This window comes from Mesoplodon densirostris, chromosome 3 (assembly GCF_025265405.1).
Source record: "Mesoplodon densirostris isolate mMesDen1 chromosome 3, mMesDen1 primary haplotype, whole genome shotgun sequence".
NCBI classification, from domain to species: domain Eukaryota; kingdom Metazoa; phylum Chordata; class Mammalia; order Artiodactyla; family Ziphiidae; genus Mesoplodon; species Mesoplodon densirostris.
This window is the reverse complement of record NC_082663.1, coordinates 154,117,107-154,141,393: the sequence shown is the minus strand read 5'-3', so window position 1 is coordinate 154,141,393 and position 24,287 is coordinate 154,117,107. Positions and strand designations below refer to the sequence as shown.

General features: G+C 57.3%; 1 protein-coding gene across 1 annotated transcript in view; it reads right to left on the bottom strand.

The window, feature by feature from the left end:
- The window catches only part of UNC5A (unc-5 netrin receptor A), a 62,619-nt gene extending 40,754 nt beyond the window's left edge, over nucleotides 1–21,865 (bottom strand). Inside the window, exon 1 of the mRNA XM_060092453.1 lies at nucleotides 21,796–21,865. Within this exon, the coding sequence (XP_059948436.1) occupies nucleotides 21,796–21,865 (70 nt within the window). The remainder of the gene's footprint in view (nucleotides 1–21,795) is intronic.
- Between the last annotated feature and the right edge of the window lie 2,422 nt (nucleotides 21,866–24,287).

Sequence of the window (24,287 nt, the reverse complement as noted above, 5' to 3'; positions counted from 1 at the left end):
ACAGTGCCAGGCGGGGACCTGGAACTATCCAATGTTTTCATGAGAAGCAGCTGCCGCCTGAAATCCCAAACGGGTGATGACTTCCAGCCTAGACAGTCATATGAGCACCAACCAGGGCCCAGAGCACTGCCATCGACCTCTCACACTCCATTCTGTCTTGGGGCTGCCACCTGGCACAGGGTGGGCCTAGCCTGCCAGCCACTCTGGCTCAGCTACAGGAATGGAGCACAGCGAGCCTGGCCCGCACCGGAGCCCTCACAGCGCTCACGTGGCTCCTCAGAGAACTGGCAGAGACGAGGCAGAGACACCGGCAAATTGAATTGTCATTAGGGAACCATCTCCCAGCGCCTGGGGACAGCTTCTCCCCGGGAAGGCAGGGCGACAGAGCCCAGACTCCTGCAGGGGCACAGGCAGAGGGTGAGAGGGAGGGCGGGGGGCACTTACACCGCGGGATAGAGAGTTCTCTGAGCAAGCAGGGCCCTGCTCCCTTCTGCATCTGTTCTGCTGCCTGGGAGTTCTGAAATCAGATCTCCCTTGCTCTCTTTTTCGTCCTCTCCTGGCATTTTTCTTCCCCACAGGGTCCTCAGAGGAGAAGACTCCATAGAAAGATCTTTAAATGAATGGCCCCTCCTGGGCCCTGGGGAATATATTAGCGTTCTGAAGTGATGGCCAAAATGGGGGAAGTAATCCAGGGCAGACAGGGAGACGTATCGGGCAGGCCAGGCTGCTAATGCCAACGATGCATCTTGACAGGGCTGGGGAGCCATGGGCCACTTCTCATAGGCAGATAGGACAGGGCCCGAGAGGCGGAGGGAGGAAGGGGGGCCCGTCTCATCTCCTGCTCTGTTCTCCTCTGCACTCCCGACAACAGGCAATTATTTCATTTCTTCATTTGCTCACTGGCTCGTTGCCCGTCTCCTCCACTAGAACAGCAGCTCTGGGAGCGTGTGCGTACCGCTCCGTCCTACTTCCTGGCACACTCAGGGTCCAGCTCAGACCCGTCCCCACCCCCCAGTAGAGATGGCGTTCAACAATTATTTGTTGAAGACTTGAGTTGAGAAATGAACAAATGAGTGGGTGAATGAATGAATGAGCAAATCCACCCAGGGCAGACTCACAGCCTGCACCTGAGCCCATCCAGAGACAAAGCCAGGCCCCTGAGGTCGCTCAGAGAAGCCCCACCCAAGTCCCCGGCAATGGCCTGAAGATTCTCTCAAGTTGGGCTCCTCCCGACTCAGACTTGGCCCCAGCCCCAGATGTTTCCACTGCTCCCTGGGCTTTAGCCAATGACCCATGTCCTGGAGGCGGGAGCAGCCACCGCTTGTGCTGGCCCCGTGCTTGGCACCAGGCAGGGAAGATCTAAAAAAGCACGAGTCCCCACAGAGGCCAGCCCCGTGCAGACCCTTGATGCTCCTCTCACTCCTCCTCTGTCCAAGTCACGACAAGCCCTGCCTGTTCACCTTCACCATGGCTGGAACTGTCTCTGCACAGTTGGGGTGCAGGCCTCGTCAGCCCTCGTCTGGATCATTCTGGTACTGAGCTTTGCTCCCTCACCCATCGATCTGCCACTGGGCCACCATGATCCTTCTAAAACCCAGATCTGATCACATAGCTTTCTGGATTTAAAATCTTCAGCAGCTTCCCCACTATCTCTGGAATGGCTTGAAACTCCTTGATGTGGCATTAAGGGCCTTGCATAATGTGGACTCAACTTCTCTTCACAGCCTTAACTTCCACCACTATTACCATGGAAACAGCAAGGACTGCAGCTAACGGGTCCAAGCTCTCACCATGCACCCTGCCCTGAGCCGCGCACGTGGCTTATTTGATCCTCTCATGCTATAGGATAGGCGATGGCTGTCCCCATTGTACAGATGAGGAAAGTGAGGTGTAACTAAAGCAGTGAAGTGATTTGCTCCAGGTTGAACAGCAATAACAAGAATTATTAGTGCTAAAACGTTTGGGGCATGAACTCTATTCCTGGCGCTGTTCCGAACATGTCACAACTGGTACTCCATGTAGTCTTCAGACCAGCCCTCTGAAATCAGACTGCCCGCCAAACGCTTGCCTTTTCCATGCCTTGGTTTCCATGTCTGTAAAATGGGGAGCATGATGACAGCACCTCCTCAAAGCTCTGTTGTGAAGCTTCAATGAGATAATGTGTGAAAGAGCTTAGCACAAAACAGGCTGGTTCCTGAGCAGGGGTGTGCCATGATGGGCTTTGGGAAGATGCAGGCACAGCAGTGGGGCTGGGTTGGTTGAGGGCAGGACAGGTGAGGACCTCTGCCAGGAGGTAGCATTCAGGCTCTGAGAGGTATTGGGGGGCAGAGGAGGAGGAGACAGGTGCAAGGTTACAGGGCTTGTGGGGAGGGCTGGCTCTGGGCAGTGCAGAAGTCCAAGATGGTAGCCAGGGCGCTGACCCTGTGTGGCTGGAGGATGGGGGGGTGGGTTGGGCAGAGCAGGGTCGTGGGCAGAGGGCCTATGTAGGGAGACAGGTCCACCCATGTGCCAGCCCCAGCCCAACACCGGCATGGCTTCTATGGAGTGGAAAGGGGGGCCGATCCAAGGCTCACCCTGCAGGGGATGCAGGCTCTGGGACACTCCTTGGTATGTGCTGTCTTGAGCACTCCTGGGCTCTGAGGCAAGGACCTCTGCTGTGTCACAGTAGAAGGTGATGGACAATGCCCCTGGCATTGGAGACCTGGCCCCAGGGACGGGGAGAGGGGCCCGGGGGGCTCCATACCAGCTGACTGGAGTTGCCAGCTGCAGTCCCATAAATCGCACCCTGGCCCGAGCCGGCAGTCCATTAACATGAAAGATTTTATCGCATTTTACAACCTCCCTGTCTTGTACGGCGACAGCAGGTAATTAAAACAATAATTGTTTTCTGATGTTGCTTCTGCTGAACGATAAAAGCTTCATTTTCCTTTTGCTGGGGTAGGTGGGGGAGTGGTCTGATCTGGGGGTGCGGGGGTGGGGTGCAGGGCCACAGAAGTTTGGGAGGCGCAGAAGGGTGACGCAGGGCCTCCTGTGTGACCCCCACGGAGCGAGGCCTGAAGGAGCCTGATTTCCAGTTGACCAAGCTCTGAGCACATCCTGTCACACACACAGGCCAGGGCACAGCATACGTGTCCCCTGCAGGCCTGTCCTTCATGTCCAGACCTCAGCTGCCCTGGAGAGGGCCACCCTGCTTGGGAGCCCCCGGGAGGGAAGGAGAGGGTCCCTGGCTAAGAAGGCTGGCAGCGGCTGGGTCCTGGAGGAGCCGGTCTGTCCAGCGCCCTAGGGAACCCTCAATGGCTCCCATCCACTCAGAGAGGGAGGCACGGATAGGCTCTAAAGAGTGGGAGTGATGAGGAAGTGCGGGGGTCGGAGGCTTGCGAGTACCAGCCCTAGTGCTAATGAACTTGTACTTCCCAGGTGCCTGGAAGCCTGGTACAGCAGAGGTGGCTTGCCTGAGAGGGCTGGTGTCCCTCAAGTCCCAGAGAGAGCTTGACTCAAGGATAACAGAATTCACGGTACAGCGAGGGGTCTTCTGTGCCCCCTGAACAATCATCTATCCTCCCCACTCCCATCCATCCACACACCCACCTACCCGTCCACCCACCCATTTACCCACTCATCCATCCAGCTACCCATCTATGCACTCTCCCACCTGTCTGTCCATCTATCCAACAAATCCTGAGCTTCTACTTACTGCCAGGTATTGTTCTAGGCTCAGGGAACACAGTGAGCAGTGAGCAGGCCACAGCCCCTCAAGAACCTTATGTCCTAATGTGGAGGGAAGTAGAAAATAAGTACACAAGTCAATAGAGAAGTCATCTCTGATGCTGCTAAGTGCCACAAAGAAGCTAAGACAGAGTGACAGGCTGCTACTTGAGGTTAGGGGGGAGTCTCCACCTCTTGGTTCTGAGACTTGCCCACTCTTTGCTACCTCCAGCCTCACACCCAGGAAGCCCGAGGCGGGCACGGGTGCGTGAGGGAGGGTGACTGGTGTGATCTCTGCTCATGCTGGTACCTACAAATGATGTCACACCTGGGGGCTCCTCCACCCCCTCCACAGCCCCCTAGGCCTGCAGTAAATCACCCTGATGCTTTAAAACAAATACTTCTTAATCACTAAAAATTGAAATGATTTCATGTGAAAATGTTAATGTATTCGGAATCACAGCCGCGCACTGCGTCTGACAAATTAGCACCCAGCCCGCCGCATTGTTTGTAGCTACATTTATCCTGGTGACGAGACACACACACAAAACGGAGCCGAGGGGCGGCGAGGGCCGTTCCTGGCTGGGGGCGTGTGCGGAGGAAGAAGGGAGGGGTTGAGGGAAACAGAGTCCCAGAGGGCGGAAAGAGGCCTGACCTTTCCCTGACAGCCAGCCTGACCCACTGCAGGGCCACGTGCCCCCAGCTGCCCCTGTCCCCCCAACCTGCCCTTTGATGCCAATCCTGGGCCATGTCACCCACACCAGGCAGGGCTGGCTGGCCTGGTGGTGGCCTCCACATGAACTCAGGCACTAGCAAAGCTGGAGCACCAAGAGAGGAAAATACCAAATTTTGCAAGAATTTAATGATTTCAAAAATAAGCATGAGGATGTGGAAAACTGGAACCCTCACACATTGCTGGTGGGAACATAAAATGGTGCAGTTGCCGAGGAAAACAGTCTGGTGATTTCTCAAGAAATTAGACCTAGAATTACCATATCACCCAGCAATTCCACTCCTGGGTAACAAACACTTGCACACAAATGTTCAGAGCAGCATTATTTACAACAGCCCCAACACCGGAAACAACCAACTGTCCATCAGCCGATGATAACGGATAAACCAAACGTGGTCTACCCATACAATAGAATATTACTTGGCCATAAAAAGGAACGAAGCACTGATATGTGCTACAACATGGATGGACCTCGAAAACATGCTAAGTCAGAGAAGCCAGACACTAAAGGCCACACACTGTATGATTCCATTCACGTGAAACATGCAGGAAATACCCCAGAATAGACAAATCCATAGCGACAGAAAGCAGGTTGGTGTTTGCCAGGGGATGGGGAGGGGGGGATGGGGGAGTGACAGCTAATGGGGTCTCCTTTGAGGCTGATGAAAGTGCTTTGGAACTAGATAGAGGTGATGGTTGCACAACATTGTGAATGTACTAAATGCCACTAAATTGTGCACTTTAAAATGGTTAATTTTAAGGTATATGAATTTCACCTCAATTATATATATAATAACATACTTGAGAAGGGTGTGAATCTCAACTGCATTGGACTCCCCTAGCTCCTTTTACAGGGTTATACCTGATACTGGGAGGAGGTGGGGACAACAGGCACTGCAGGCTGGTGCTGAAGGGGCCTGTCTTGGCTTCTCCCCACACCCGCTCTTCTCCCCACCCTTAGCCCGCCCCTTTCCATTCTAAGGCCTCAGGACCAGCGCCATGACAGCCCAGGCCCTGGTCATTCTCTCCATTTCTCGAAGGAGGCAGAGGAGTGTGTCTGGTCTGGGGCCCACGCTCTGAACTCAGCGCAGGCCTGGGACCCAGGGCTCCTGACCCCTAGTCCAGGGTGACGTGAAACCACCCCAGGCCTGGGCTCTCTTGCGCAGTCCCCACACCTCTGAGCAACCTTCCTCACCCCTGTGGATCCTACCGGATCTGCCTTCAGAGGGACTTCTAATCACTCAGCTCCTCTGACTGTGCCTTTCAGGAAGCTGAGGGGCACACAGCATACATGAACACAGAGACAAATCACGCTTTCTCTCCACCCAACTCTACACTTCCCTGCACCCAGACCACAGTGGACCTCCACGAACCATGCTCCTTCCCACCCCCAGGCCGCTGCCCCCACGGCTGGCTCCTTCCTGTCATTCGGGTCTCAGTTCACATGGCACCTCCTCAGAGAGGCCTGACCATCCAGGCTAATGTGCCAGCCAACACGCCTGCATCTGCTCACCCGGGGTCACACGTCATGCGTCCCTCTCTGCCTGCCTTCCAAGTCCTGAAGAGCATTCCTCATTATCTGAATCTGTCTGCTTGTTTGTTCACGGTCATCTCCCCCCACCAGAATGTGAGTTCCTCAAGGGTGGGGACAGTGCTGGCCTTGCTCACTGTGTATCCACAGTGCCTAATGCAGGGCTGGGCACACAGTAGGTCCTCATCAATGTTTATTTAATGACTGATGTGTCCCCACCTTCACTCGGCCTTCTCCCCCAGTCCATCCTTTTGCCTTCCCTCAAAAGCTCGCTGGGGCCCTGGGCCTCCTGCCCCACCCCCTTGCACAGATCTGTGCTCAGAGGGGCTGGGCTTGGGACCTGGCCTGCAGTGGCCGCCGTTTGACTCGGGAAGTCACTTCCCCTCTGAGGCTGCCTGCAGAGAGCTGTGTGCAAGGGCTTTGCAAGCGCCGAGCGATCACACCTGTCCTGCCCCTGCTCCCTCTGCGCGGGTTCCTGCTCTGAAGCCCTCAAGGATCCCTTTCTGGCTCTAATATCCTTCCCTCACGGCACTTCAGATTCCGAGTGGCCCCTATGCCCTGCCCACTCACTTCACCCCCGATCTCTAAGACTGGTTTCATGCTGCCGAGCACAGGCTCTCAGGTGGCAATTCCTGGCCCCGTCCCAGCATGTGTACCCTCCAGGCCTCGTCGGCAGGGCCTTTCCCTGCAGCCCTCCTGTCGCTGCCTCCCTGTCCTTCTCAAAACTTTAAACTCCTCCCCAGGCTCCCATGCTCTCTCTTTGGCCTCCTTCTGGCTTCCTCGGAATCACTCTCCAAATCCTCCTTTTCCATCTTGGCCGCAGCCATTCCCCAGTCAACCCCTTAAAACGGGACTTGAGCTCACAGTGCCCATGACCAGCTCCTTCTGAATGGGCCTCTCAGCTCTTCTTCCCGCCCTCCCTGCCCCTCAAAGTGCCAGTCCCAGGTTTCCAATAAGCTTTCAGACTTTCCACCTGACTAGCTGTTGCCACCTCAACTGAACAGGTGAAATCTAAGGCCCCAAATGCAGTCTCTAGAGCCATAAGGGAGGAGAGGAAAGGTTTCCATACAAGTCCTCAGTGTTGTGCTGGGGTTAGAACGCAGCCTCAGTGCGCCTGGGCAGTGGGGGTGTATGGGAGACGGGTGTATGCCTGCCAAGGTGGCAGCCAGGTCCCAGCCCCTACCTGCCCAGGAAAACAGGGTCTCAGTGCCCAGATCTAACTTTTCAAGGGAAGCCCCAAATCTGGACTTTTATGTGAACTCTCTATTGTCTAGAATGTTCTGTCTGCTACCTGTGGGTTACATGCCCTGCACACTGCCACCCAGACGCCTCTGGGTGGGTGCTTTACCCATATCATCATATCTTCCTCCTGAGATCCTGCGCCAGGCCCCGTTCAGGTGCAGGGCACTGAAATCCAACCAAATTGGCATAAGCCTAAAGCAGGATGTTCTTGGCTCAAGTGCCGGGAAGGCTGGGGGACAGCCCACAGGATTGAGAGAAAAGCTGCGGGCTCCTGAGTCTCTAGGGCCTTGGGGCCACCAGACATCTCCCCCTTTTGCTTGTCTCTGTGTGTTGGCCTCACTCATCTCTGCAGCCAGGCTCTCTCCATACAAGGGGGAAATGGCTGCCACTGGCCCAACATCTCTGCCTGCATCTTCATAGCTGCCAACCTCAGGGGCAGAGAGGGCAACTCCTCCACCTCCAGGTGGTAAAAGCCATGGAAGGATCCTGATTGGCTCAGCCCAGGTCACGTGGCCACCCTGGACCAATCACTGTGACTAGGATCTCCACTAGGATTTGCCAGCCTGGTCAGGTGTTTTCTAGGGGCAGGATGGGGCCCCATGATTGACCACATGGTATTGGAGAGGCGGTCACCTAAGGAAGAGTGCTGTGCTGGTGAGAACGTGTGTTGAGTAGTCAAAGCAACAAGCACCAAAGAAACTACAAAATCCCACAAGATGGGAGCTCTCCAGAGAGCCCAGTTCCCAACTGGTAAGAAACTTCTCAAGGCCAACCAGTAAGAGTGGGGCTGAGAGTGGAGCTGAAGTCATCTCCAAAGCTCCATCCTTTCTCCTTTACCATGGAGCCTCAACAAGGCCACCTGCCACCAGTCCACAGTCTCCCTGACAGGTCCTGACAGGGTCTGTTTCAATAGCCCCACAGACGGGGAGCTCCCAGCCTGCCAAGGCCACCGGTGTCACTGCTTGTTAGGAAGGTCCTTCTCAGCCTCCGGCATCCCTGACCTGCTGGTCCTGACCCTACTCTCTAAGGCTACACAGAACAAAGCAAATCCACTTTCCCTTCCTGCCTTCGGTGACTTGAATTACATAGGACAGCCCCATCATCACCCTGACCTTTTGAGAACTTCTCTCCTAGGACATGACTTTGCCTCTCCCTTGGTTACCCACTGAACCTGACCACCCCTGTTACATTCCCTTTGCTTCACTTGACCAGAGCCAGTTTCTGCTACTTGTGGCCAAAGTGCCTGACTGATGTCCACACTCTAGGTAGGGCCTGGCAGGGTGAAGCTCCCTGGGTGAAGCGCACAGCTCTCGGAGCCCTGTTGCTCTTTAAGCTTCCTCCCCGCTGAGGCTCCCCGTCCATTTTCTGTTTCTGACATCACTTCCCCAGGCTTGAAAGCTCTGAATCATGTTTGCCTCTTTCCCGTCCCTCGCCCCCCACATGCGACATCCAGAGGCTCCTTCCTTCAAATGTCTCCCACATCCATCTCTCTGACTCCATCCCCGCTGCCTGCTCCCTGAGAAGGGAGGCCTCGTCATTTCTTGCCTGGATGACCGCTGCAGCCTCCTGGCTGGTCTCCTTGCCTCCAGCCTCTCCCTGCTCTCATCCACGCGCTGCCAGATTAATCTTCCTTAAACACCGCTCACTGCCTGTCAGTCCCCAGCTCAACGATGTAGCCAGCGCTGTTGCTCACTGGTCCCCCACAGGCACTGTCTGCTTCAGCCGGGCTGCACCTCCCAGCTCCCCCGTACACACACTGTCACCAGGGAGTGCCTGTGTGCTCGTCCCCTTCCCTTCACTGTCTGGCCGATGCCACCACATGCTAAGGTCCTAGGCAGAGTCCCTCTCCTCCTCTGGCCTTGGGACACCCAGAGTTGGGAGTAGAAGAAGAGGGGTGGCCAGGGACCAGCCCTGAAGCCACGATCCAGTCTGCAGGTCAGCAGATGGATTGTCCTTGCCTGGCCTGTCTGGGCTCTTGAATGTTGCTGTGACCCCTGTCACCTCTCTACTCTGCATGTCCTGGGAACCCAGCCCAGCTTCCAGGCTGTCAGGAGTCATACCTGGTCAAGTCCTCTGGATGAGTCACCTTTCACTACATCAACCTTCCTTCTCAAGTCCTCTCATGAATGCTCATCACCCCAGAATGAGCACCTTCCCAAGATTCTAGATCTGCAGGGTCCTGCCTTGATGCTCTCTGCCAGTGCTGTCAACCAAGAGCCCTGCTCCCCCCACCACTTCAGGGGGTGTCACAGAGGGAGGCCAAGAGCGAGCATCCCCACTGCTGTCCGCACAGCATCCGCAGCAGTCCCATTTATGGAGCGTTCACCCTGGGCTTGGCGTTGGGCTAAGTGTTCCGCACAGAGTGACTCATTTAATCCTCACAATCTGACGAGGTAGGAGCCTTTCATTATCCAGATTTTCTGGATGAGGAAATCAAGGCACAGAGAGCTGAAATCACCTGTCTTAGGTCGCCCAGTTTAGGATTCTAACTGTTCCAGGGCCCTGACTCTTAACCACAATCCTCTAGTGCCTGACTCCCCACCCCATAGCTCACCAAAGAGCTGGGGAGGTCAGTGGGTCCTAAGAGAGAGGCCTAAGGAGACTTGGTCACTCCCTTCCTGTGATCACCTCTTCAGAAGGCTGGGGTGACCAGGGAACAGCGATGTGCTGGAGCCAGCTCATCCTGGCTTAGGAGAGCCTGTCGTTAAAATTTCTGGAATTTTGCAAGCGGGTCAACCTCACACTGGTAGCTTGAAATAGGCCATCGTGGGAGTATTTACACCATGGAAATCGGCAAATCTGTCCTGCAGCTCTCCCAGAGAGCCAACTGTTAAACATTTACCAGCACATCACTGCTGGGGAAGGGATGCTGACCACCCTCAGAAGGGCGTCCTAGCCTATAGGTGCCAGGCTTCAGGCAGCTCACACTAAAGACAAGCTCCCCAATGGAGCCAGGAGTCTTAAAAGAAAGGGGTCTTGAGAGGATCGGGCGGGTCTCAAAGATGGACCTCTGGCTGTGTGATCCCAAAAGATCTGGAGGAAAAAGGACTCTCAAAAATTGTCAGGGCAGCTGCAAGACATCTAGGTAGGCTCATATTCTAACCAGACATGCCCAACATGGAAAGATGGCCCCAAACCAAGGACAAAGCCACTGATGAGAGGCATGGACTGGAGAACCATGCAGAAAAGGGTAAGCTCAGGTCCAGCTGAAACTTGTGGGAAATGCCAAAGCAACATGGGGCAGGAGGGGCTTGGAGGAGGAGGACCAGGAAAGGGTGGGCCTTCTGACTGGTTGGGGGGGGCGGGTACTGGAAAGCTGGCCTCCCCACCCCACCATTTTACACCTGAGAACATTGAAGTGGACAGGCAGGACAAACACTAGTAAGAAAGCACTGAAGGCCAGGCGAGATCAGGACAGGCCGAGTGTTTGTAGCGAATGAGTTCAGGTCTCTTGGTCCTAATAAATTACACCTCAGGTCCTGGCACAGGGACCTGCTGAACCCCGCTGCTGACCTCTGAGAAAGGAGGGGGAGCAGTCTTGGGGCAGGAGATGTGTGAGCTGTGGCCTACTTTTCAAAAAAGGAAGAAAGTTGTTTTTGGTGAATGCATCACTTAGGTTTTTTGAGTGCAAGCAACAGAAAATGATTCTCACAAATTTAAGCAAAAAGGGGGAAGTACTGGTGAGAAATGGGGTTGCTGAGAGAAGGGAAAAGAGGCTTAAAAAGCAAGCTCTGAAGCAGGAAAGGAACCAGGATAGGGAAATTACTAACCTGTCTCACTTGGGCCCTGCTGCCAAGATGAAGGGGCCTGTCGAACACTGACTAAGGCTATACCAGGGGAGAGGTCAGGGAGTTCTGATGGGACTGGGAATGGAAGCTGGACAGATACAAAACCCAACAAATGTCCACTGGAAAAACCACAACCTGGTGAACCCGATGCAGACCCCAGGAACGATTCTGGTAGTGCTTCTCAGTCAGCTGCAGATGACCAAGGGGAGCAGGGATACCGAGAGACATGCTGGGACCCCCAAGTACCTGTCACACCAGACCAGCTTCCCTTATCATAAGGTTACTGTTCTGATAGGTCAGGGCCGGACTGGAAACGGACCGGAAACAGTGTGTCTGGATTTAATATCTTAAGATCAGCAAATGGAGATATACGAACCAGGTGACAGCACATTTAGGGGAAGGCAAAACCTTCTGAATGGCCAGCATTGTTTTCTTTTTTTAATTTTTGGCTGCATTGGGTCTTCACTGCTGCGCATGGGCTTTCTCTAGTTGCAGCGAGTGGGGGCTGCTCTTCGTTGTGGTGCACGGGCTTCTCATTGCGGTGGCTTCTCTTGTTGTGGAGCTCGGCTCTAGGTGTGCAGGCTTCAGTAGTTGCGGCACTCAGGCTCAGCATCGTGGCTCGTGGGCTCTAGAGCGCAGGCTCAGTAGTTGTAGTGTATGGGCTTAGTTGCTCCACAGCATGTGGGATCTTCCCGAACCAGGGCTCGAACCTGTGTCCCCTGTATTGGCAGGCATATTCTTTTTTTTTTTTTTTTTTTTTTTTGCGGTACGTGGGCCTCTCACTGTTGTGGCCTCTCCCGTTGTGCAGCACAGGCTCCAGACGCGCAGGCTCAGCGGCCATGGCTCACGGGCCCAGCCACTCCGCGGCATGTGGGATCTTCCCAGACCGGGGCATGAACCTGTGTCCCCTGCATCGGCAGGCGGACTCTCAACCACTGCGCCACCAGGGAAGCTCAGCAGGCAGATTCTTAACCACTGTGACACCAAGGAAGTCCAGCCAGCATTGTTTTCTAACACAGCCAATTAATTGGCTAATGTTGATCCAGACTTGGGTCTTTACCTGTCAGCCTCAGGCTGTGTCCTTGGTGCTAGTCAGCATTTTTATTAAATACTTGGGTAAAATGTACTGATGACATACTGGTTAAATCTGAGGATCATGTACCCATCCCGTCTCCACGAACAAGAAGCTGTGAGTGGTGGCAACAGCCTGGGTAACAGGACAGTGACATAGGTGGCTTGGGCCCAGCTAACCTGTACAACCATAACCCCTGGCTGTGGGGACTGGCTCACTCACACAGCACTTGAATTGGACCAATGAGGAAAGACCAGGACATTTGTTGGATGGCTAAGGGAAGAGGGATTCTCTCTTTCCCCCTGGATTGGGCCTGCAAGGATGTAGCCCTGGTAACTCTGGCAGCTACCTTGGTACTGTGAGGGGGCAGGCTGTTGTAGAGTGGCACCAATACCCCCCATCCCCTGCCAGAGCAGAGATGAGGGGTGTATCCTGGTCACACTGTTTTCCCTGGATCCAACCATGCCTGAAGCCAGAGCTACCCCTGGCCTTTCAGTCACACATGGCAATAAATCTCTCTCTCTCTTTTTTTTTTTTTTTGCTTAAGCCAGTTTGGGTTGGGTTTTCCAATATTTGCAACAGACACACTTAATATCCTATGCTAGTCCACACCAGGGCATTGTGTCACAGTTGGATGCCCTCCTGGGACTGACATCCAGAGGCAGCTAACAAAGATGTTGGGGATAGAGATGGGGGCTTGGAACCTGCTACATGAGGAACACCTGAGTGGATGGGAGGTGCCTGGCCTAGCAAAGGGCAGATAGGGCCCTGTCTTAAATAATTGAAAAGAGAAAAGCTACCCTTGCGTGGCCCCAGAAGGAAAAGCCAAGAACTATCTGGGGGAGCTTACTGGGGAGGATTCCACCTCCCATAAGAAAGTTGCTCTGAACAGCCCGAGCCACCTGAAGATGTGTGGCCCTGGAAAAGTTGGAAAGCCGACCCCCAGGGGGCTTTATAATCAAAATCCTGTGGCCTGGACATCCCAGCCTAGGATTAGAAAGTACCTGCACCCTGGTGGCGGGATGGTGTGAAGAGGCAGGATACAGGGGGGAAATGGGCTCTGGGAGATGAGGGGATTAGCCCAAGATCATGCCGAGGAGCAAGGTCCCCTGACTCTCTCCAGTGGGCTTTCAAGTCCATGGGACACCAGACAAGGACCTGACAGTAAATGGACACATGGGGCTTGGTTCTGCTCCCCGCAGAACAGGGTGGGGGAGGTGAGGCTGAGCAGTAACAAGGTCCAGCTCTGCCACTTCTCTGAGCCTCAGTGTCCTCATCTAATAAATGGGACTAACCTCACCTACCTCCTGGGTTGTCCTGAGGTTCTTATCAGATGATGCAGGTAGCGCCCAGCACCGGCCACGGTTCCTACCATCACCAAGGTAATTAAGAATATAAGGTACGACAGTTTCAGCCACCCAAGCCTCCTCCTTTCCCCGCCGTAGGCTTCAATCCTCTTAGAAGAGGAGAATGAGTTTGGATGTCAAAGACCTGGGTTGGAACCCCAGGCTTGCTTACGATGCCCATGCGGGACCTCGGGAAGCCATGCCCTCCCCTATCTGCAAAATGGGACGGACCACAGCGGCGCACTGGAAGCCTACAGAAGGTGCCCCAGAAATCTCCTCCTTTCCGCCGCGAGCTCAGCCTGGGAGTTGGAACCGCTACATACACCAGACCACCAGAGGGGCCCACCGCCCAGCCACGTCTCCGGGGTCTGAGGGAAGGCGGCGCCAGTGGGGGCTGCAGCCGGGCGGGCGCGGGAACCGAAGAGCGGCGGAGGCCGCCGAGCCGCCGTGCCCGGAGGCTGGACGCCTGCTCCCCCGGCGGCAGCCGAGCGCTCAGCCAGCAACTTGTTAACAGGCCCCGAACAAAGAGCCGCTAATCCGGCGGGCGGCCGCGGGCGGGCTGGCGGGCGGAGGGATCCTGCCCCTCTTCCGCGCGGCCGCCGAGTTTACTGCGCACTCATTACCCGGCGCCGGGCGCCGGGCGCCGGGCGGGGGCGGGGCTGCGGGCCAGGACGCGCAGCGCCCCTTCTCCTTGGACTGCCCCGGGGCGCGCCCCTCCCCAGAGCCCCGGCGGGCGGGCGCAGCGGCTAATTGCTAATTGCTAATCCCCTGGGCTCGGGCTCCCATGGGCTCGGGCACCTGCCGCCCTACGGCTGCTCACGTGCTCCGCAGCTCGCCCGCAGGAGGCTTGCCTCTAGCCCGCGACCCCCACCCGCCAAGCTACCGGGACAACGTGGTGGGGAGAGAGGGGAAGGCTCAGGTCACGCCGGTCACGCCTGTCACGCCGGGACCATAAGGAATCACTCCTACCTGACAGTGCCTGGCATCCTTTTTTTTTTCTTTTTTTGTTGGGGGGGGCGGCGAGAAGGGCTGGAAAGATGCAGATACGGAAAAAGGCAGAAGCCCCTCAACTCCATCTGGTCTCTGCTCCAATAAGGAGGGGGTAGGGTCTAAATCGGGGTGTACCTCCCTGCAGGCTCTGAGCTGGACATGCTGGGGTGGGACACGGGTTGTCCCACCTGCCACCCTGGCTGGGGAGGTGTACTGCAGAGGTGGGATACAGGGACCAGAGCTCCCTCTCCAAGGATCAATCTAGACTGACTCCCCCCCCCCCAACCTCAGCCATGTATTTGCCTGGAGCTCAAGGTGACCCTGAGCCTTCTAGAGGGACACAGCTCTGACATCCAGGCGTGGAGAGGGGCCTGAATCTGGGGGTCTCACCCATCAGGGCACTGGCCCTTGGTGCTCTCGCCATGGCCCACTCATAGGTGGGGAGTTCAGGGTCCCCTCCCCCATCTAAGCGGGACCTAAAATTTGCCCTTTGCGGCCAGGGAGCAGCTGCCACTTAGGCCTCTCCTGATGGCTGTGAATCTCCCTGTCTCCATCTCAAACAGGGCTGGGATGGCGCAGCCAACAACCACACCTGGAGAGCAGGAGGGGCAGGGGACTTCTATATGCCCTGCCCCTGGGCTTCAGAGTGGGCAGAGAAAACACACAAGGCCTGTCCCCCATCCCCAAATGGAGACCTCCCCTCAGGCCTCTGCCCTTTTGCCTGGACCCCTAGCTGCACCCTCTCCCACTAAGAGGGCACCAAGGACTCCCCCACTCCCCATAGGAGAGGATGGAACAGTGCCCTCTGCCATATCCCTCACCAGCAATTGCTAACATTTATTGAGTGCCCACTGTGTGCCAAGATTGACATGCCATCAGTCTGCCTAATCCACACATCAACACTGTGAGTTAGGTCCTCTTATGACTATTTTAGAGACGAGGAAATAAAGAAGTACAGGGAGGAGCTGGATCCACAGCCAGGACGAGGGTGAGGCAGGGGGTGCCAAGGGTACAAAATGTAAAGAGGCACTCACTCTCAGGGGCTGACCCTGTACTAGCACGACTTAAATTTTGCACCCTAGGCCCCTCCCTTGCCTCACTCTAGTCGGAGCCCTGGTCCAAACCCTGACCCCAGAGCCTGCCAACTCAACCATCCTACCACCTTCTCCACGTGCCTGGGGTTCTGGCTCCCAGGGGACCAAAGACTGCCTGCAGCATCTGACATCAGTCCCTGGGAAGAGGGTGGGCCTTAGGCACTGGCACTCTGACCTTCTGGGGGTCCTGAGAAGGCCTGTTTTTGCCACTGGGGGAGTTCACCAGCTAAAGCATGACCCTGCTTCCTTGACTGGGCGCTGGAACTCACAACTCCCACCTCTGTCCCACAGTCACCTCCGGCCCTGCTGCAACAGCCACATAGCTCCAAAGCAACACAGGCAGCTGCTGCCAGTGTGGTTGGTGGCTTTGGCAGGTGCTGGGCAGGTGTGAACAGTTCCTGGGAGAACCTGCTGCTGAGTGCACAGTCCACCCCAGGCTCACGAGGCAGCCTCTCTGGGCACAGCCCCCAATAGCCATCAAGCCCAACCCTTTAGTATACAAAGAGGAAAACAGCCCAGAGAGGTTAAGTGATTTGTCCAAGATCACACAGCAATCAAACAGCAGAGTCCGAATCAGAATTGATTCCATCCAGGGCCCCCACCCCTGCTTTGCTGCCATGTTCTGTGTGTGAGAGCTGATCATCAGCACACAGTTCCAGGACAAGCTGAGCCCAAATCATCACGTTCACAGAACCCCCAAACAAAGCTCTTTGCACACTGCAGCAATCGGTGTCTGAATCAGGCCCTGCAGGGGGTGATGTGTGTATAGATGGGGGGTGAGTAGGGTGCTTCTTCCAACTAGAAGCAATGATTCCTCCTGAGGGCTCCTGCCTGGGGCTGGAGCAACAAGACGTGAAGCAGCTTATACAGAGACCATCTTCTCTCCTATATATGAGCTTGAGGCCTGATGCATCTTAAGACCCCACCCTGTCCTAACTCATGTCCCTTCAGGTGCCAGGGAAAATGGAGGAAGGAGGCAAACGCGTGCCTGCTCCATGTCGGGGTCCACCCTGGGTGCTCTATGTTGCCCATCAACTCGTAACTATAACCTCAGGAAGCAGACGTGACCCCATTCTACAAAGGTGGAGAGAGGCTGGGGAGTAAAATTTACTCATCCTAGGTCAGGTGGCTTAGACTGAAACCGGGCCTGTCTGCCTCTTAAGCACTGCCCTTTCTACTAGACCTGACAGGAGAAGGGGGCCAAGGCTCCCCAGAAGGCAGGAGGACCCTTCAATGCCACTCTCATGGGAGCAGACAAGAGGAACGGAGGGCTGAGCCAGCAGAACTGACTGCAGGAAGCTGGGCGTCCATCTGGGTGGTGAGGATGGTCAGGGCCCCGGGGCTGGGCTCCACTGGGGCTGAGCCTCAGGAGCTAGGAGCCCTGCGTAGGTGCCCACAGAGCCGCTGGTCTTGGTGTCAACTCCAGCCCTGAGGATGGGGGTGGGGCCCGAGGAAGGTCCACCCAGACGACTGTCAGGGTCAGGATGGGTAATGCCACAGCTGGGTGCCCCTCAGCCCTACCTTCCAGGGGCTTCAGTCTGCAAGTCTGGGGGCCAGAATGACATTATTTGCACGAGAAGACACCCACCTGGGAACATCTATGCCTGGGAGGGCTGGGGGTGGGCAGGGAGGTCCCTATTCTACATACATGGGCAAAACTGTGTGAGGGACTCACAGACACACAGGCTCCCATGAGCTGGTTTGCCATCCGTGTGTGGGGCGTCAGCTAGCTGGTCCCGCCCTGGACAGGAGCCATCTCCAGCCTCCCTGGAGCAGGGCAGTCTGTGTACAGGCACAGGGATGAGGAGGGATGGGGAGGGCTGCGGAGGGGTCAGAGCAAACTTCTCCCCCCCCCCAGCCGCAGCAGCCCTCCCTGCCTAGCCAGAGAACCCGAACTCAAGCAGAGGAAATAAAGAGAAAAAATAAGCACTTGACTGGCTGTGACTTGGAGCACGCTGGGGGCTGAGAACCGGGTCGCAGTGCCATAGACAGTGGCAATATTTGTGGGAAGCACTGGCGTGAATGAGGAGGTGGCTCGGGCCAGATGCCTCTGGCAGCTGCCCCAGGCCCCACGTGCCTTTCCAGGGCTGAAGAATCAGTACCTCTGTCCTGTAGCCCACTCAGAGCTCATCAGTGTGCCGTGGCCCCTGCATGGGTCTTAGGAGGAGCTGGGGAGGCCTCTTGGAGGGGACTGGATTGAAGCTGGGGGCTGAGATAAGCAGAACAGTGCGGACTGGAGGCAGCAGCGGGGCTTGGCCTGGATCTGGACAGGGCTGAGGATGTTGGGGTATAGGATTGGGAGTGTGGCTGGCTGGCTGGGGGGCACCAGGTTCTGCAAGGCAAGGGAAGTACCGTGTGTGGAAGCAAGAGCTTGTCTGGGGGTGTGGATGCCCAGCCCACCGGCAGTCAGAGCCCGGGAGGATGCCCAACCTGCCAACACATCAGCCCAGGGATGTGTGGTGATGCAGGTGTTTCCCTAAGGGCTCTTGGGCTCAGGGTTCAGACTTCACCTGCTGGCACTGGGGTGCCACAGAAGGCTTTCTAGTGGGTTCTAGCCTGGGTAAAAGGGGCATTAGTCTAAGTGGAGGAGGCACAGGAGGGGGATGAGTGGGGGGCGGCCACTGCACTGGTCCAGGTGAGAAAGGTGAGGAAGAAAGGGCTGGGGGGGCCTCCCTGGTGGCGCAAGTGGTTGAGAGTCCGCCTGCCGATGCAGGGGATACGGGTTCGTGCCCCGGTCTGGGAGGATCCCATGTGCCGCGGAGCGGCTGGGCCCGTGAGCCATGGCCGCTGAGCCTGCGCGTCCGGAGCCTGTGCTCCGCAACGGGGGAGGCCACAACAGTGAGAGGCCCGCATACCGCAAAAAAAAAAAAAAAAAAAAAAAAAGAAAGGGCTGGGGGAGGAGGGGACAAAGGAGGAAAGGGACATGAGCAAAGTCACAAGTAGGGCTGAGCTGGAGGACTTGGTGACAGATTAGACATGAAGCGTGAAGGAGAAGATTAGAGCCAAGAGAGACTCTAAGGTTTCCAGCCCCAGGCCAGCGGGGGGGGGGGGGGGGGGGGGGAGGGGGAGGGGGGACGGCAGGGTCCCTGGGAGGAGGGGACTGCAGGAGAGGGTTGGCCTGGAATGAACAGGTCTGGGTACATTCATGAGACAGTGTGCACGTGCACACACCTGTGTGTGTGTATGTGTGCATACGTGTGTGCGTCTGTGTATACGTGTGTCTCTGGTGGCAGCTAAGCCCAGCACTGGGGCCTTTGCCTGGAAAAGTCCTCCAGCCCTGGCTGAGGGCAGCCTCTGCCTCTGAGACTTCATGGCTTGAGTCTGCAGCTCCGGGGCCCAGAGCAGCACGAGGCAGGAGGAAGGGATATAAGACAGGGGGTCCTGGACCCTGGCTGAGGCCAAAGTTGGCTGCTCAGGGACCAGGAACCAGGCCAGTCAGTGCCTCTTGGCTGGGGGGGGGGTCTGGTACCTGGATCAATGCCAATCCCAGGCTCCTAAGGGAAGCCCCTCCCAGCACAGGCAAGGAGAGGCAGGTGGGCCAGTCAGAGGGCCAGCCCTCTTCTGGGGTGCCTGGGGGGACCCCAAAGAGCAGACCCCCATCCCAAGGCAGGGTGAGTGACAGCAATGTATCTCTTAGCCTTGAAGAATTAAGACACCTTCCCAGCAACCAACTGCTCCAGCCTGGGGGTGGGGGGTGGAAAGAGGGGTCCAGGATCAGCCCTGAAGGTGGGGGAGGGGCCTGAGGAAGCGGCCACTGGGACAGACTGTTGGGGTCAGGATGGGCAATGCCTCGACTCAGTGATGCCCCTCAGCCCGACCTTCCAGGAGATCCAGCTCCCCGTGGGCCCCGCCCCCTCAGGAGTGCAGAGATCCGAGACAGCGAAACACAGGTGTGTGCAGCTCACAGGGGCGGGGAGGCAGGTGCCAGCTGTGTGACTGGGTATGAATGGGAAAAGCCTGTGAGACACGTGGGTCCCTGTGTGCGCGGGCACAGAGAGGGCCCACCCGGGTAAGTGTGCTGAAGGGACAGGCTTTTGTGTGATATCAGGAGACAAGAGGGTGGGCACTTGGCCTGGAGAGCAGGAGGCTTCAGAAGTGCTGGCCCCCGGCGCCCCCTGCCGCCTGGCCAGCCGTCCCTCCCTCAGCCACTCACAGACACATTTCACTGGTTGCTGTTGCCAAGGAGCTAAATGGGCGGTGTGGGAGGAGCCGGGGTCAGCGCGGGGCCAGCCTGCTGGGCACATGTGCCCGGAGCCTGTGGGGGGCCAGCAGTAAGGGGCCCCAGATGACAAGAAGGGCCCCATGCCCTTCAGCAGCCCCTCACATGGGCCTGAGAGTTGATGCCCAGAGGCAGGCTCTGCCCCAGGGCAGCCCTGTGGCACGGGTGCCCACTGGCCAGCTCCCTGGGCAACCTTACACGAGGCCCCAAAAGGTGCCTCGAGACCCAGGGATGCGGTTCCCCCACTCTACAGCCTCCCAAGGAATCCACGCAGCTCCCCCGGGGCTGCGGCACCCTGACCCACCAGTACCCAACACCGTCTCATCTACACACCCTCACCTGTGCCACTGCTCACAACCATCACACACGTGCGGTAGGCCTACCATCACACATGCTCATCTGGCCACACGCATACCAAGGCTGCACGCACTGCCAACCCCCGTCATCGCCAGGGCACACATGGCAACCCATGGCCCTCACACGTGCTCACGTGGGCAACATGCAGATATGACCACACAGCCCTCTCGCAAGCATCTGACTCAGTAAACATGTCCCGGCCCCTACTGGGTATCTAGCAACACCTCCCTTGTGTGTGGAGCTCGAACACCCCCAGCTCACCACGGTCAGTGGTGCAACCCGTACCCCTGAGCGATGCACACACTCCTAACACACACATGTGTGCAATATGAAGATGCATCCAGTGGCAGTGAAGCCTCCCAACTCAGTCCGGATGAGGAGGGGAGGTCATGGGGCAGAGGGGTTTGGTAAAGTGAGGATTTGGTGGGGGGATGATGGGGTGATGGAAAGGGAGAGAGAGTGGATGGGCTGAGGTGGAGGGAGGACTGAGCGGGGCAGGATGCAGAGCGTGGCCAGGCAGTGGTGGATGCAGGATGCACTATGCAGAGACCCTTTAAGGAAACAGCCATCAGCCTCAATCATCAGGCTGGTTTCTGAGCTTTCACTTATTCACCTCCAATCAGTCTGGCTTCCCATCTTGGGAAACCCAATGCTCCCTTCTGACACACCTGGGATTAACAATGGCCTGATCAGGCTCAGCGGCACCCCCCTCCCCCCGCTCAGGGTCTCAGGGCAGCAAGAATCAAGAATTGCTAGGGCAAACTCCATGCCCCCTTGATCCCATGAATGACACCCTCCCCCCGCCCCCCACCATACACATAGACACTCAGCTCTGCTAAGTGCATGGGGGTCGGGCACAGACCAGGAGGCCCCCCAAAACTCAGCCTAGGTGGAAGCTCAGGGACAGCAAACAAAGGATGCAGGGGAACTCCCCCCACCCCCAGGAGGTGGGCTGAAGGCTGAGTTATGGGGCAGGAGAGGGTGGCCAAAGGGACACGAAGGGAGGGAGAGGGTTGTTCAGAGAAAGGGAGGGGAGGACGCGGTAGTAGATCCACAGCATTCACCTCTGGCCCCCACACACCAGGAAGGCCAAGAGCCACAGCTCGGGCCAGGGGCCCTGGCGCTCTGATTGTGCCGGCTACAGGGGCTGGGGGGGCTAGTGTATGCGCCTCCACGCCTGGGTGTGTGCGTGTGCGAGCGTGTGTGGCGAGGACAGAGGAGGACACTGTGTTCCGGACGTGGGCAGAGACCAGGTGCCCAGCTGGGAATTGTGAGGAGCTGTTTGGGACAGATGCTGCCGGGAAGAGGTATTTAACCCCCTTCCTCAATTTCCTGGGCACTTGGGATGTGGTCAAAACCCTCTAATCTGCTAACCGGCAAAGTCAGACTCCCCGGGGCGTTGATCTAACCCCCCGACCCTGCTCTGGGGCCGGGCAACCAGCAAACTTCCCCCGCCTGCAGGCGTGGGGCGTCTACACTCGCCAGCCCCACGCGCTGACAGCTGCTCCTGTACTTGGCAGAACCCAGGCTTCCGGGCAAGCGCGCGGGGAAGCTGCGCAGCAGCAAGAGACGGCCCCCGCGTCCCGCCTCGCAAAGTTTGGCCCCCGGGGGCTCCCGGCCGGGTCCGGCAGCGCGAATCAGGGACCCCCCCCCCAGAGCAGCGAGCGTTCGCGCGCACGGTCCCCCGCAAGCCTCCCCAGAGCGCGCGCGTGACTCACCCGAGCCGCGGAGCCAGGCGGCGAGGACTATGCCCAGGAACGCTGGCCACAGGCCGGACCGGACGGCCATGGCCGCAGGCGGGCAGGTGGGTGGGCGGGCCGGGCGCGGGGCCCCGCGGACGAGAGGGCGCCTTTCAGCGCCTTAGCCCAGAGCCCCAGCCCCGGGCACCCCCGGGGCCCATGCCAGCGGTCTGCGCTGCCTCCGGGCGGCCGGCTGCGGGGCGCACGCGGCGCGTGGGCTCCCCTGGGCAACGGGAGCGCAGCAATGCAGCCGGGGCGGAGCGCAGCGCCAGCCGCGCCGCGCACCGAGCCAGCCGCCGCGCGGAGCCCGCAGCCGGGGAGCCGGCCGGCGGGCGCCGCAAAATCCGGACTGGAGCACCGGAGCGGGGCGACAGCAGGGCGGGGCGGGGGAAGGAAGGAGGGGCCCCGCCGCCTTGCGCCGTGCGAGCGGGCCACCCTCCAGCTCTGGGGATCCCTCCCGGCGATGCCCGAGGCTCCCCCAGGGGGGGCTGGGGTGGTGGGCGGGGAGGCCTCCCACCGCCCCACGCGATCTCCAGGGACCAGCCAGGAGTCTGAAACCCGGAGCGGATCGTTTCTCCGGATCCGGGCTCTCCCGGGCCCTCCAGCCTGCGCACAGGTGGCCCGGGAGGGGCCCAGGGCTGCGGCGACCCCGGCCCGGCGCCAGGCTGCAGACAGAGGCCCGGGGCAGGGGTGCCCGGGGTAGGTTCCGCTGCAGTTCTCTACCCCCATCCCACCCCAGTCCCCGCCTCCCGGCCGCGCTCTGAGGCTGTCAGCGTGCCGCGGTACGCCACCCAGCCCGTAGCTTGGATAGGGGACTGCGGGAGAGCTCCCGGGCTCTGGCCAGCTAGCAGAGGTACGCGGGTAGGCTAGACTAGGCGCCACCCGCAGTCCCAGCCACGTAGCCTGGTGGACCTCAGAGTGACCCCAGCTTTCTCTAACCCCACTGCACCGTTCACCTAAGGAAAACAATCCTAGGACGCAGCGCAACCGACAGGGCGCGCGGTGTTTGCGCCCGGAGTGCGCACCGCGCCGGAGACGTGGGCGTGAAGGAACCAACCGGGCTTTGGGAGCTAGAGAGATCTAGGGTAGGGTCTAGGAGCCTCCGCCTTCTAGCTCTGTGACCTTGGGCAAGTCACGTTGTCTCCCGGAGCCTCCAGCAACGACCGCTGCAGGAGCCTCCTGTTCCCCACCCCCCATTCCCTAATCTGGTTAAAATAAACAGAGGGTTGCCTTGAAGGAGAAAAGAAATGACAAACACGCACCATGTGCACGGGGAGAGTGGTTAGAAAAAGAGAGGTTCCTACTCTGGGTCGGGAGGAGAATGCGAAGGGTGAGGGCACGGTCGCAAACTAAAATGTCTACAGGGGCCAGTCGATAATATAAATTGATGCTGCATGCTGGGCGATATAAGACGGGTCTTCGCTTCCACAAAGAGATATGAGCTCTCCTGTATTTCTTGAAACACGAGGCCCTCTCTCGGTCTGTCTTTTGTTTCCCACTTTTGATAGAGAAAGGTTGTGAGAAATGTTTTGCTTTCCTCTTAACTCTGCTGTGAAAAACACCAGCCAATGTCCAGATACATATCTATAGATGCTAGGCTTCAGTGCCAAGGAGGCAACGGCAGCGCTGGGGGCTGGGCACAGGGTCCCATCTCTGGCACAGCTGGCTCTTCTCCAGGTGCCAGTTTGGGGGTGGGGGTGGGGTGGGGCCCAGTAGGGCCACATCTTCCAAATTTTCAATAGAAGCCATTGTATCAGTATATGAAATTTTCTGATTTAAAATTTTTAACTAAAAACCTTTTTTTTTTAAATTAACTTCATATGAGCCCAGATGAAGATGTCCACAAATATCCACCAGCTCTGGGTTTTGAACTCTGCTTTGGGGATTGCTTGTGCATAGACAGTGTCAAGGGGCCCTGATCTACCCAACAAGAGAGTGTGTGTGTGTGTGTTTTGTGTGTGTGTGTGCGCGTGCACACGTGCGCATATGTGTGTGCTGGGGGGAGCAGTGTACCGAGGCTGCTCCCACTCCCAGGAAAGAGGTGGGTGAGAGAGGTGAAACAATAGCAGGACCTGCACTGGGGGCCTCCAATATGGGGGAGATGATTAGAAACTGGGATTTGGGCACTGGAGGGAAGTAGCTGAGGATGAAAGACTGGGAATGGGGCTGGGGTATAAGACGATATCATAATGGTGTGTCCTGGACTCTGCTGTCTGCCTACATTTATAATTTGGTTTGATACTCACAGGAAATCCTGTTAAATGAACATTATTATCTCCATTTTATCAATGAGGTAACTGAGGCTTGGGGAAGGAAAGTACCTTATGCCCAGGGCCAACCTTATTCAATGATTGCAAGGTTAGTTGAGATGACTGTGCAAGGTTTGATTGCAATGTCCATGCTCCGTACATTTTCCCCCGCAGTTTTTGCTCTGGGATTAGAATTTGGGAATGAGGTTTGAGGTACAGGAA